General features: G+C 40.3%; 1 protein-coding gene across 2 annotated transcripts in view; it reads right to left on the reverse strand.

Moving 5' to 3' along the window:
• The window catches only part of KLHL29 (kelch like family member 29), a 389,461-nt gene that overhangs the window by 55,249 nt on the left and 319,462 nt on the right, over positions 1-14,750 (reverse strand). For both annotated transcript variants that reach the window (XM_066547162.1, XM_066547161.1), the window contains one exon: positions 1,757-1,956. In XM_066547162.1, the coding sequence (XP_066403259.1) occupies positions 1,757-1,956 (200 nt within the window). The remainder of the gene's footprint in view (positions 1-1,756; positions 1,957-14,750) is intronic.

Below are 14,750 nucleotides of genomic sequence, written 5' to 3' on the forward strand. Positions count from 1 at the left end.
TTATAACCAACTCTACTATTTCACACCATAACATGGTTCACTGAATTAAAATATTAACTATCAGAAAAGAGAACTCTCACAGTGATTCAAGGAAATGAATGTATTTTGGTTTTGTGGCTGAATCTTCAGTGATATCAAAACTTAAACACATCCTGCATTTCTGGAAAGGCTGTAAGATCTAATCACTGTAAAAAGCTGGTGAAGGGAAGCTGGGAGCAAGCAATGCCAGAGCCAGAGCCTCATTCAAATTGCACAGTCTACATGGTGGGATTGCAAAGCATAAATTTCACATCACCAGTACGCTCCCCATTTTGGAACAGACTTTGAAATAAGGGGCATATAAAAAGTTGGAAAGAAGTCTACAATGCCAGGAATTCTTTACTGATGCCTGCATTGTACCAGCCTAGTCACACCACTCATCTTGCCAGTAGGCTGGCTTAGCAGTGAAAATTAACACAACAGTAAACTGGACTCATTTGAGGGTTTTTTGTTGTTGTTTTTTGAGCATAAAATTTTCTAAAGTCTCATTTTCCACATTCTGCAATAGTAGATGTGAATTTCAAATGAGAACTGCCCCGGGAAAACCTACAATTTATTTGGGCTTCAGAGAGAACAATGCCTCCCACACCAAGATGGAAGTTGAGGAAGCCCAAGCAGAAATCAGATGTCAAAAAAGGTTATCTGGTACTTATACCTGGGAAGTACATCATATAACATCAAGATCAATTTTTGGTATTAATAAATTTATGTTAATTTTAAAATTATTACTGTCTTATTAACTGATATTACAGCTATGACAGTGAAGGAGTGGCTTGTGGTACAGGCAGGAATTTGAAGGATCGTGTTTCAGTTGAGCTCCAGTTGTGTCTCCTCTTCTGCCATGCCAGGTCTGCCTGGTTCCTGTTCTGGCCAGTAAAGCTTAGCTGAGCTGGAAATCTTGGACTGTTTTGAAATACCCTCTGCTGGAAAGCAGAGGGAAAGTGGAAGGAGCAGGATGACATGGTAAGTCTGGCAAGAAGAATGGATTTCTTGTGGCCATGAGAGGATGGACTGAGGCACTGGCAAAGATGTTGCTCTGTAGACCCTCACTGAGACAAATGCTCCCTGTGCACACAGGGCACACCAGTTACCAGGAGTGGGCACAGCAACCTTTCCTTCTACCCACCTTTGTGATGACATTAGGCCATAACTCTGTATGCGGCAACAAACCCCAGGAACACTCAATCTGGAACACTGGACATATAAAGAAGGACTTTCTCACAAATGCAAGAAAATTGCAGCTATTGCAATGCAGTCCTTAATTTTTTGGCAGATTTGCAGGAGTTCTTCCTCCATTGGAGCCCATGTCCAAACTCTTCTGGTGTTTGACCAAGCTGGCCTAGTGTAGAACCCAAAATATGCTGTCACAGTTATAAGTAACCTGTGTGTTACAGCCTGGTATCTATGCACGGATCATCCTCTGGGAAACAAAATGTCACTGAGATTTCAAGAGTGGAACAAGATTCAACAAAACAGGTTACAGAAGATGTGAAAGCTGTTGCCACTCACGCAACAAACTATACTTCTCTAGACCATTTTCCATTGGCCATCATGTCAGCATTGGAAATTCAAATCACAAACCAAATTAATGTTGTTTTACTTTATTTTACTCTATTTCATCTTGGGTTTCTTCATTATCTTTCAAGAGTTGTTCAAAAACAGGTTTATAAACCTTAACACAAGATTTTAAAAGCTCACTAGATGCAATGATTCTTACCTAGAAATGAAACGCAGACTTTACAGAAAGTATGAAACTGGAACTTGCTGGCAGCTTCCAGTAGTGTTTTTGCATTGGCTGAATCTATGATCAAAGAACCTGTATAAACAAACTCCAGGAGTAACTCCAGGACATCTGCAGTGAGGTTGGACATGGCCAGTTCCAGCTTCTCCCCGCTTCTGCTGCTGTCTCGTGGTGACCTGGTAACAGCAGACAATTAAATTATGGACATTACACCATCCCCATTTTATTGGCATTTATTGATTAGTGAGGGCTAGAAAATCGCTTTGCACCTCATTATATTTCTCCATTATTTTTGTTTACGGAACTGAAGAATATGAATTTTAAAATAACTGAACTTAAAAACTTTAACTGGATCTGAAAGAGAAGAGTCTTAAAGCAAGTCTTAAGAAAAATCTTTATTGCTACTTTGCATTTTCATGCAAAAACAGTTGCAAAAGAAAAGGAAAGGAAAAGAAAGAAAAAAAAAAGAAAAAGGAAAATGAATGATTCAACATTAATGAAAATGAGGAACAGGATTAGCCTTCAAAGGGAAACAATACATTTTAACATCTTGGTTAACATCTCATCTTCTGTGCATAATATAACTGTTAAGGAAAAACCACTCGCCAATTTCAAGAGAAAAGGTCATTTACTTTTTCAAGAATCCAGCACTAGAATAATTTTAGATGTCATGTACACTTAAGCATACATTTAAAGACCTTTTCATAAAAAATAGTAATAAAAATTGCTAATTTCTATTTAGCTTGAACTTCTCAGTATGTTATATTAAATTACAGATATGATCAATATGATATCTGTGGTACACAGACGGCTGTATCAAATATAATATATGCTTATTCTAAAAAATCTATTGTTCCCTTTTAGGCACGAAAAAAAGGAAGCCCTTCATGGCAATTGCTTTGAAAACTGAATACAAGACAAGCTAGACAGACAAAATGGTTAGAGCAAAGAAGGGAGAGGGGGGAAAACAACAACCAGCTCTGCCACAGGAAGCCAGCAGCCATCCTCTAGGAGTTTCATGACTGTGGCCTATGGTTTTTCCTGCATGAAGTGCTGAACAATTTGGGGATCAAAGTATCTCCTGCATTTGAAGTGTGCATTAGTGCTTGTGAAATTATTGGACAAAAAGAAAGTCATACTGAATTATAAAGTAAGGGCCCAGTTCTTAATGCATGGCTGATGTGTCTGCAACACTAAAGACAGGTTACACCTGAAAGACAAAAGTGATGATAAATTTGGTAACATCAAGGAGGGGAGGGGAAATCTGTTGGAGTAAGAAAATAAACTCTTTTAATGGTTAGGACCATCCAGCACCTTCTCAAAGAAACATGAGCTTTTTGTCACTGGACAGTCAACGTCTGCTCGCTCCAGTTCTGCTCGAGTACTTGCAAAAGCCATGGCACGAGTGACACAAAACCGGCACATGATGCAGCGCGACAGATACGGACTGGCCACAGCATCACTACTCACAGGCAACGCCAGCTTGAAGCGTGAGCAGAGACTACCATGAGCACTACCAACCTCCTGGTTCACACAGATGCCTAGAAAGGTGATGGTCAGACCTCTACTGCCATCACAGAGGAAAAATAAACAACACACGAGGTTCACGTTTTTTCCCGCATGACACCCCAACCACCTGTCCCAACAACACCTAAATCATTTGGGGAAATGCTTAAAATTTGCAGTGGATGCTTTGTCACTGGTCCTTCTTTGACCAGCCCTGGTCAAGTCAAGGGCACAGCTTTAATTCATGTGAATCTCTGATGGATCAAAACTTTAAAGAGGTTTCATTTTCAATGGAGGAGCAGCTAGCAGTGCCTAATTTCTTACTCTTCTCTAAGGCAGTGAACAATGGTTACTTCCATTCACAGGAGGAAAACTGAGGTACAAGGAGATAAAATCACTTGGCTATGATCACAGAGCCAGGAGAAAACCAAGGAATTAAAACACATTTTTAAAATTCTAAATACTGAACTGTCCCTTTTCGTGGCAACATAGATGGGTTAGACCCTATTCTTCAAGTAGATGTTTAGAACACATACTGATCGTGACACCTGTTGTACCCCTATAAGCACAGAGGTCTATGCTACCCTAAATCCTTATGCTTTATCACACCACAGTAGTCTTTCTGAACTCTTGCATATGATTTCAATTCTGCATCTGAGGCAGAAATCCTCTGGTGGCAAAGAGAAGACTTGCCATTTCCTAGATCCTCAAGAGGATGTTGGGTTTTTTCCTTTCTCACACTCCCAATGATATGCCCCATATCTGATTTATCTCCAGTTTACATGCATCTGGTGCTGCACTCTGGGCTGTCAAATACCTCTTGGTACCAATGTAATTCTTGCTGAACTGCTCCCAGAAGGGGTTTGTACCTGACAGTGAGCTCGTTTTCATGTGGGCTGGTTAATAAACACACCACCTAAAATTTCAAGGAGGTTTGGAGGTACCCAGCAAGCAAGAGTCGGGCTCTTCGCACTGTGGGACTACCATAAGCAATTCTTTATTTAACGCCACTACTTGCACTGTGCTGGTGCCAGCCTGAGGAAGGACCACACGTGATCCGCTGGGAATCGCACAATCGCACCATCGCACCCAGTGCAGGGACCAGGAGCACCAAGGAAAGGATGATGTGACACCAATGTCAGCACAGACACATACCCATGCTAGCAACAACTGCAAGCTGCTATTTTTCACAATAATTAAGTAATAATCTCTTTTACTTTGTAATACACCGAGCAATAAACTGCTGTTGCAATTGATTAAATGCCAAAGAAAAGCTAAGGTGTTTAATCAATCACTAGAGCCACTTACGGCAAGTATAATACAAAGCTACAGAGATTATTGATATTACACAATGAGCCAGAAATGGGAAAGAAAATTATCCCTATTCCTGCCTCTGCAATGTCTTGAATGTGTTGTGCTGTTTTCCTTGTGCTTTCTAAGCATGCAGCCCTTTGGCTCCATGTTTGGCTGGATCAAACACTGCGTAAAGGCTGGATTCAGCCTGCACAGGGAAATCACAGCTACCCCGGCTTCCATGCCAGGGATCTGGTTGGTAGAGCCTGGAGATTGGGCAGGGAATTGGCTGAAGCAGGCCCTAATGGATCAAACATTAAATGTCTGAAGGATAAGAAGAACATAACGTCAGGAAACAGACTGATGTCACTGAAAAGAGAAATTCCATAGACTTTGTTATGAAATGATTTCAGTGAATCAGGTTGTAGCATCCCCCTCAAAGCCTGAATAAAGGTTTCTGTGTTCCTTGTTTTCACAAATATTAGAATGTATATGCCCTGTGCAGTTAGAATTCATTTGTTTGGGACAGAGTCTTCTCTTAGCTCCTCTAGAGGAAATGCAATGAAGTGGCTAAAGCCATATTACAAGAATAGAATTTAGTCCTGTAACTGCAAATGCAGTGGATTTGGGAAAATCTGTAACAATATATAGAGCTGTTCCCCAAATAGCTCATCCTGTGTCACAACAGGAGGAATTTTGTTGGTGACATCAGTAAATGCAAACATTTAGAGAAGTCTGTTACCAGAAAAGCCCTGACTTCCTGCCTTTAGAGCTGGGAAAAGTCACAGTTCTACCTGGTACATACACTCCTGTTCCCCAGCTCCTGGAACAAACAAACATGAGGTGTTTTGGGGATTGAGAGCCTGCCTCCTTCATGTTTCAGTCTCACCTGAAGCCAGTCAACGCACCCTTATCATCCATGGACATCATTAAATGTGGCACATTCTGCTATTTGCCCGGTGAACTCTAAAGTTTAAACAGAATGATGTCATTTTATTGGCCCTGTAATCATTGCTCATATTATAAAGGTCACACATTTCACATTGTGGCAGAAAATCAATAGCTCTCCCAACAGCCTCTGGGGGAAAAAGTTTTGCTTCTGAAGAATAATATATAATAAACAATTTTAGTCCTTACTTTATCATGGCTATAATCTTGGAGAAAAGCTACAGTAAAAATCTGGCAAAGGCTGATATATAAACTCATTAAAATTGGGAAGTGATTTAGAACAGGACTTTTAAAAAGATTTATCTTGAGCTAAACAGCAAAGAGATTTGTTTAGGTCTACATTTAAACAAGCTCCAAGAGCTCTTTAACAGCTTAATTTTATGGTAGCTGTTGGGGAATTCTTTCAGATTTACAAATCATGTATTTCTCCAGCAAGGTGATAGACCTGAGCAATGTGCAAGCAGAACTGAACCTGCAGATAAGCAGGAAGCACAGATATGCTCTGAATGGTAAGGGGGGAGTTACTGAAAAATATTCTGCATTGTCTGGAATAATTAAATCCAACAAAATCAAGCGAATGCCTTTGAACGTAGTTTGGCTGCTTATCCTTCAACTAAATTGCTTCAACTAGAAAAGACAAAGGCACAGGGAACCCTTAAAAAGCAAAAGATGGTTTGATTACACTCAAATAACAAATCAGAATCAGTGTCCCTTTCTGTTAACTAATATATAGGAAAGAGAAAAAATGTTTAAATACCTGATAGCAAGAAAAATAACCCTAATACTTCATCTGCAAGATCTAGTAGTGAAACTGACAAAAGAAAAATTAGAGAAATCTACATTTTTTTGCTATTTATTTTTCCTTGAAAATAATTTCCAAACATGTAATACACACATACAAGAATCAGTCATACTGCTTTCATGTTTAATAGTGATGCAACTGAAGTTTTCTGCATCTTGAGTTATAAATAGATGTGTATCTATGCATTTTTCGTGCATTATTTGTATCAACACGTTCCCATAACTGAACGTCTGTGTGACTCTGTTCAAAACATTTAATAGTGAGATGCCTTGAATTGCAAAGCCACATTGAGAGGCTGGATAAAGTAGCTGTGTAAGTGAAACATCGCGAACGCATCAATTTGTCAATTTATGGACAGCGCTACCGCCTCTCATTCAGCCTTCCCTCATGGTTTGGATATGCTGCCTTTAACTGGCTTGCAACATTATTTTGACTGACTAATGGTTTGGCTACAGCTTCACTCAATTTTAGATCAAATACGAAAAGCTACCTATACCCAGTGCAGATGCCAGCCAACGCTCTGTTTACAAGCTACAGTCACAAAGTCAAAACAAATTCTGGATGTTCAAAATGGAGCCATCTGCACAGAATAAACATGAAAAATGTGAAACATTTTATGTAAATGTACATTACTGCCTAGGAACAGTTGGTTCAGCTTCCACCCAGGCTGCCTGGTTGAGAACAGGAGGACTGACAGAGTTTGTGACACCTATTTCATTCGATGCCATATGACTCACCATGCCGTAGACTCAGAGGTATGACGTATATTTAAGCTTTGTGCTCCAAAAGGGCACTGAAATAAATGATTAACATTTAAAATAAAGACGCATTTAGAACTGTTATTTCCCTGGACAAGTGGGACTTGGTGTGTAATTGTTTCCTTTTTCCTCTCCAAGGTCCACCTGTGAGCCTACTGCCACTACCTGCTTCTCCCAGCAGGAGACAGCAGGAAGGAGCTGGCTCCATAATATAAGCTCAATTTTGTTCATATTTCACTCAGAATCTATCTTTAAGAAATAGGAGAACACACTCGTTCTGGCAGTGTAAGAAAAAAAAATTGTTGTCTTTGACTATCTATGGCTCAGGGTTTTATACAACTCAGGGATCTAAATCTCATGCACTAAAAGCAAATGTTTGAGCTGACAGGAGGCTGCAGGATTGCTGGCAGCAGGGAGGAGCTCCCTGCCTGCATGGACCAAAGCAACGGCCTGTCCCATCACGCAGCTGCCTTTTGGCCTCTCCACCCCAACGTATTTCCAGGATTTGCCCTATCAGCTCAACACACTGATCTTGCTGGCTTGTTTTCATAATCAGGAATATAAATGCTTACCCTAAAGTAATTGTCTTCCCATTATAAGACAGCTACATATTTTCTACCAAGATAGATAGGACAATAAAATAATCAAATTAAATTGCTTTGTTCCCTGGACAGTATTTAGGACTCCAGAAAACAGGAAATCCAAGATTTCCATGTAAGATGAAGCACTTAACCAAAGAAAAGCTACTTCTTTTTATCTCTGTCAAATTATTTTGATTACCAAAGAAAGGACTGCAGACTGGGGTAGATAGCTTCTCATGAGGCTTAAGAGTCCGTTAGCTGTGTGCTCATTAGAAACTGCTGCTCATGTTGACACAACTTAGACTGAACATCTTGTTTATTGTGGAACTTTAACTTTTTACTTTAATCCTTAAAGCACTGAAACTTCAGGCAAAGAAGAGACTGCAATGATGCTGCATTTTAACTGTCCACTATTTGATTCTTTTATTGTCTTCAGAGTGATTAATGGTTCAAAACCAGTATGTTTACGTATTTTGGAAGAAGTAGAAAAGAAACGTTGTTAAATCATAGCCAGCCTTCAGCTATGTACAAACCAGACTCAGTACTCTACATGGAAAGTTGTATTTTGTACTGAATATCTGGATTTATCGTAATTATGGGTTCATGAGATATAAAAGCTTAGATGCCCAAACATACAACATATATTTCCCCAACATGCAGCAAAAAACATGTGCATACTGAGGTAATAGGTTATTTACTGAGATATACAAGTTTATGCAGCTGCAAGGTAATCAGTCATGTAAATGATGACAGGAAGGGACATTTATAGAGCAACATCATTGCAATACGTATGTCATAAGTCACTGAATGTTTTATTAAACAGGATTAAAAAAAAACCCAAAACTACACCCCAGCATTTCTTCTCTTTTGGAATTTTTTTATCAGCTCAAAATGTATTAACTTGCAAATCTCTGCCTTCGTTATTCTATCTTGTAGATAAACATTATCTTTGAGCCTCAGTCACTATCCATCTGTCTCATGAGAGAAGAAAACATGTACTGTAATGGTTCTATTGTATGATTACAATAAAGAACTCGTAAAATCACAAGATTAAATAAATTACATTGTTTAAACACAGGCTTGCAAATTCGTCAGGAAAATTTACCTGCCCAACAAATCCATTTGCTCACTTTTTATCAGGATGTTGATACAAATAATGTTCCTTGTTCCAGGCAAACAAAATCTGGAAAGACTAGTGTAACTTATTAGGGTCAAATGCTGCCAGTTTGCACCTGCTTTATCAGAAGAAAATCAGGAAAATTAATGGCTGTGAGCTCGGGCACGCACCAGCAGCTCCTGCTAATTCACCATCACAGAAATGATCATTACAAACCAAGACGAGCAATGGGATTAAGAGCAAACGCTTTTGTTCACGGACAACATGGCCAGAATAAAATAAAGCAAACAAAGGAGCCACGTTTCCTATATACCCTTAATGCCATTCACTGATGGAACACAATCTAAATGCTTGGCCAGGACCATTTCTAAAGGCAGGATCAGCAGCAGTCTGTAACGCTACGGTGTCGGGGATCACAGTCAGAGGCACAAATCTGGCTCCCTGCTGAGATTTAAGAAAGAAGATGACGAGTTTGAAGATGCTGGCTTAAACGACTGGCAAGTGAATGAAGAAGTGAATAGCAAGTGCCCTTGGAAGAACAGTGTTTCATGACCTAGACTCTTCCTAGGGACTGAGAATAGACTGCGTCTCACAAAGTAGTAGTAGAGAAACAAAAAAACTGGGACAACTTATTAACAGTGTGGGATCTACCTTGTTTGCAACTATCTCTGACAGCCTAATTCAGTGGCAAAACAACCTGGGTGAGAGCTACTATTTGTTAAAGGTAAATGAAAGATGCAAGCAGGTTCTGGGGGATTATATATGAAGGAAGATTAAAAGTAAGTTGACAGAATAAAAAAATATATTCTCATCAACCTCAAAGCTCAAACCCTTACTCAACTCCTATCTGATTTCTTTTAATGATATTTATTACACCATCAAAAACTAGCTTAGCACAAAGCTGGCATGCAGCTAATAAATCTATTTCTTAGAAATGTAGTGAAATTTATACAAGTAATTATCTAGGTAGTCTATCCAAGACTCTTTCTCGTCATTGCAATGTCTAGAGGGAAAACAATAATAAAATAATGATAACCACCATTATTATTTATTACTATTACTATGATTATGGCAGTGCCCAAGGATCCCAATCAGTATTACAGTAATTAGAATTAATTCTGTCAGGCACTGGTTCTTTCTCCTTCAGCTACAGAGTGTTGCTAGTGCTTTTCTACAGTATTTATAGATCCAGAGACATCAGTGAATGAAAGGCATGAAGCACCTCACCTATGGCCACAGCATAGGCAGGAAAGGGCACGTGGCTCTTCTCACCCCATCAGTCCCCGCCCATCCACCCTGCAGAACTGCTCTGAGTATTTCAGACACTGAAGCTCAGCACTGTGCAAGCAAAAAGAGGGCACCACAATCAGATATGATCATAGCCTGGTCATATTAATTGAAATTCATTATCCCAATCCAGCAGTGGCTCATCCTTGATGATATAATAGAAAGGAGTGAACTACTGAGCCCTGGAGCTACCTACAAGCAAGTTGGAGTTGGAGATTTGGTTACCCTCATTTTAGGGCAAGACTGGCTTTTGGAATTGCCCCCAAAATGACAGTTTTCAAGAATATGGCTCCTGTTTCTATGCTGTGGAAGATTTTTTTTTTTGTTTTCTTTGATTAATTTATCTTGAACTGCACATTTTTAGATAACTGCTCTCTTTCAGCCCTGAATTTTAACAAGAGTTGAGCCTAGGCAGGGTTGTGAGATGTAAGCAAACAGAGGTAGGTCACTTGCACTGGCATCTTGAGAGATGTTGCATGACAGCTGGGTGGCTCGTGGATGGGTAGAGCTGGAGCAGGAGAGGTGATTAGTCTGTCATTCCTTGGGTAAGATTTGCAGAATTTGTGCTTGAGTCTAGAAATTATGGGAGCAAGAAGCCCCAGCTACAGTAAACAGAGATGCTGTCAGCGAGGAAGAGGAGTGAGAGCTTCAGGGATCTGCTCGGTGCCTCAACAGCTGCCATCACAGGGCAGAATTTTACAAGCAGAAGATTAAGTTCTGTGCGGCGTCTCAAGGCTTGAAAAGGAGCCCTTCTGACCTCCTTGCCAGGGTTTCTCTTCAGAGCAGGGCACATTGCTCTGCCCCTCCTTGCAGAGTGGCATCCAGCCCAAGCCACTCACCCTCCGAATCCACAGCCATGCATGCGGGGCTGGAAACAGCCAGGCTGTGACACCTGTGATGGGTTGTGTGGCAGTGCAGAACACCACTGAATATTTGTAAAGTGCCATTCATTTATGTAGAACACCATACACTTTTGCCTGATGAAAACACATTTCCCAAGGTCTGGCAGCTGAGGAATTTGAAGCCCAGCTGGGAGCTCTGAGGGGCGGGCAGGCGGCTGCCTGGGCAGGCAGAGCGCGTGCAGCGCTCATGGAAATAGGCCACTGAGAGCAGGAAGCTTGCTCCATGCCAAGATCTCGTGCCCAACACACAGCAATTATCACCGCCTCGTTTAAGAGAAAATCCTTGTCCACAGTACAATTTACACCTGTCCCCTTTCAGTAAAGGGTGAAGGATATTTTACACGCCCATGCGACCTCCCATTCTCCTGGTCTAAAAGGTTTAACAGAAACCCCTGGAGCTCTTTCTCTAGGCACAAGGTACCTCTCCTGGCTTCAGAAACGAACATTGTATCTTTAACTCCCAATTTCTCTGTTTTCAACTACATGCTATAGTTTGTTTCCACATTCATTCTGTTCTACAATGGAGCTGAAGTATGCAGATGTGGAAAGCTGCTTGCTTCTCTCCCAGAGTTAAAAGCAAGACTCTTAATAAGCAGGAAAACATGAAGGGGTCACTAAGAGTAGATTTTTCTTTCATCCTGCTGTTTCTCATTTTGGACTTATTAGAATGTAAACACAAACCAGACAGTCTGTTTTCCAGACACCTAAACGCTTTTGCAGTTTTGTCAGGCTGTTTCAGATGGATAGTGGCAGGTTTCTCTGTTGTGCATCCAAATGCTTCCTTTCCACGCAATGGTGTAAAATGCAGAATGACATCTTCGTCTTCTGTGTAGGTTTAAAGCAAGAGGAATTTGGTCTTCTCACCCTAAATGCTTTACTTCTCCTGCCCTGCCTTCAAGCCCTCAGAGAGTACTTTAGGAAAAAAAAAAATCAAAAACCTGAAGACTTGAGAAAAAGGCAGAGTATTGTGGAAAAGCAATTTGGCCATGAAGTCACTGGGTCTGCTTTGTAGGAAAAGAAGGATGAACATAGCTGGGCCAGATTACAATGCATCCAAAATACTGCTTCTTGTGACAGAATCTCTTTGTACATAAGACTTAAGACTTCCACTCTAAGCCAGTGGAATCAGACACTCAAGATGACTTAAAGATTAGAATGCATCATTAAAATCTAATCTTGAAAAGATAAAGCTTGTAGGACAAGATCTGTGTATCTTTAGCAACTGACCAGAGAGAAATCTACTTGTAAAAGCTTGCTTATAAAAGCAAGCATTTTGGCCAAGAAGAGACTTTTATGTCAAGTGCTTCCTTTTAATAATGTCATATTTGGTAGAGATTCCAGTACTCTGGGTTAGGAAGAAGAAAGTAGCAAATTAAAATGTTCTGGTGAAACACTTTTTTGTTACGGAAATCAGAAATTCCATTTATTCAGCAGCTGCATTTGTCTATCCCAAATACAGCTGGAAACAAAAAAGATGGCTCTTTGTGGGATTTTCCATTCGTTCCTTCCTCCTGCTACACACACCCACACCCACCTTCCACCATTTCTTCTAGGGCAGATACAAAAACAGAGCTCATTTCTTTCCTCCTCCAAACCAAGAATGCTTTAAATAAGAAAATCTGTGCTCTGCAAGAGGCACATTTTTGGAGATACGTTTTTTGATGGATCTGGATTTGTTTCTTTTTTTTTTTTTTCTGTGTACAGATATAAGCATAAATATGTGCCATTAAGAAAACCACTAGTTGCCATAAGAAATCATTCACGTCCTTTTAGTCAACTATGATTCAGGCTGGGTGACTGGTCTTTCTCTCTGGGTCATGAAAAATAAGCACTTCAGAAGGCAAATCGTGCTATTTATCGTGAAATGGGATGTATCATCCTACAGACATTCCCATCTTTCCTCCCAGCTGCAGAGAAGCCCAGACAGCCAGCTTAGGCTGGACCCCTGAGGGAATCAATGGTATGCCCATCATAAGTTCACTGTCTATGCAAATCACCCTCTCTTTTATAGGAAAGGGGGATGGCCTCCTCCTTCATCTCATCTCTTAGACACCTATTTTGTGGGGAGAGGTCCTGCCTCTTGGATAGGTCTGTGTCCCTCTCTGCAGACTGCAGTAACAGTCAAGTAGGTGAGATTAGACTCAACCTGCCTTAGACACCAGCCTTGGACCTAAATGTTGGTTAGTTAAAACAAGACATTAACACCTTTCATTGATCCACGGGCCCTATCTGCACACAGGAATCAAAATTAGGAGAAAAAGATCCTACAGGAAGCCTTCAAGGTTCTCCTTTTCATTGTCTGCATCATAAATTAAGCCCTTGTTTTGAGATGGCTGATTCCATGAGTAGCAAAGTCAAACAGGCTGGAGTCAATGTGGTTGGCAGTGCACTCAAAATATGTAAGATGGCCTTTAGGGGACAGTGGCCCAGTCCAGCTGCTGTTTATCATCCATGTTCTCCTGAAGCTCTATACTGCAGTAGTCCTGTATGGATCCTCACCCTTCCCCTGAATCTCACCTTTTGCCCTTCGTGGGCACAGTGGTGTGGAGCAGGTATCAGGAATATTTCACACCTGCCGTTCCTAATACGCATGATCCTTTTCAGATGATTCTGCACTAAAAAGGGCTGAGATTGTTTTCCATGGTCAGTTGCTGTTGGGAGGGAGATGAACACCAAGTTCTGGCTTAGGCTTGAGTGCTGTGCAGCTACTGACAGGGATGACCTGTTTCCAAAACAGGTGCCTGGTATGGTGCTGAGCTCAGGCTCAGGACTAGACTAAACCAAGCTCAAAAAGGCTCATATATTTGAAAGATAAATCACATACAATGGAGAATTTTCTGGATGAGGAGCAGAATGCTCAGCACAGGATTAGCCATTTTCTGAGAAACTAAAGGGGTTTCAAAATGCACTCTCGTTACCAATTTTGTTTAGTAAAGAAGTTTACAATTGTTTTGGACAATCAAACCTGGCTATTATCTTTTCATCAGTGCAATAAGAACAACATATTTTCTTCCCTGCTATGACTAATTCTCATCAAATAGCCTTGCTCAAGATGAGCAATAACTCTAGTTCTATTATGTTTTTTATCTGTATTTTGGTTTTATTTTGAGAAGGAAATAATTGATCTTATTTGATTTTGAACATTTCTCTTTTATTCTTTTGAGACACTACTTGCTATTCTACCATCAGATACCAACTTGAACACACAGTGGAATCAATGGCAGAATATGAGGTTAATAATAACCAGCCTGTGGCAAATAATAAGCCGAGGTAAATACCCTGAAAGATTCTATTTCTGCATGTTTCTATAGAGGTACATAGTACCTTCATGAATAGATCATATTCTCATTGATGTTTCTGGTGACACATCGGTGCCTGTGGATGGAATGACACTAGGGTTTAACCCTGGCTTGCACTGATTGAAATGGCCTTTCTATTATATTTAATATAAAGAGATCTCTTTTATTCTTTAAGAAAAACTGCCATTTCTTGTTTTGATTTCTACAATAACACAAGGAGTGCAATATAAATCACATAAAGCTTTAAGTGCTGCCTCAAAGGAGCTGCTAACAAATATCATAGAGGATTCTAGATGTATTGTATCTGTAAACATTCTAACTCTATGAACTATAATGATTGTGTATTATTAAGGGCATGATCCCACAAAAAATTGAGTGCCTCTTGCAATCTGAGCCCTTGACTTCCATGGGGTTTCATAAAAGACAAGGCTTTACACTGCAAATATCCTACAAAAAGCAAGTCTTTAGAAATTCCAC

This window comes from Molothrus aeneus, chromosome 3, assembly GCF_037042795.1.
Source record: "Molothrus aeneus isolate 106 chromosome 3, BPBGC_Maene_1.0, whole genome shotgun sequence".
Taxonomy (NCBI): domain Eukaryota; kingdom Metazoa; phylum Chordata; class Aves; order Passeriformes; family Icteridae; genus Molothrus; species Molothrus aeneus.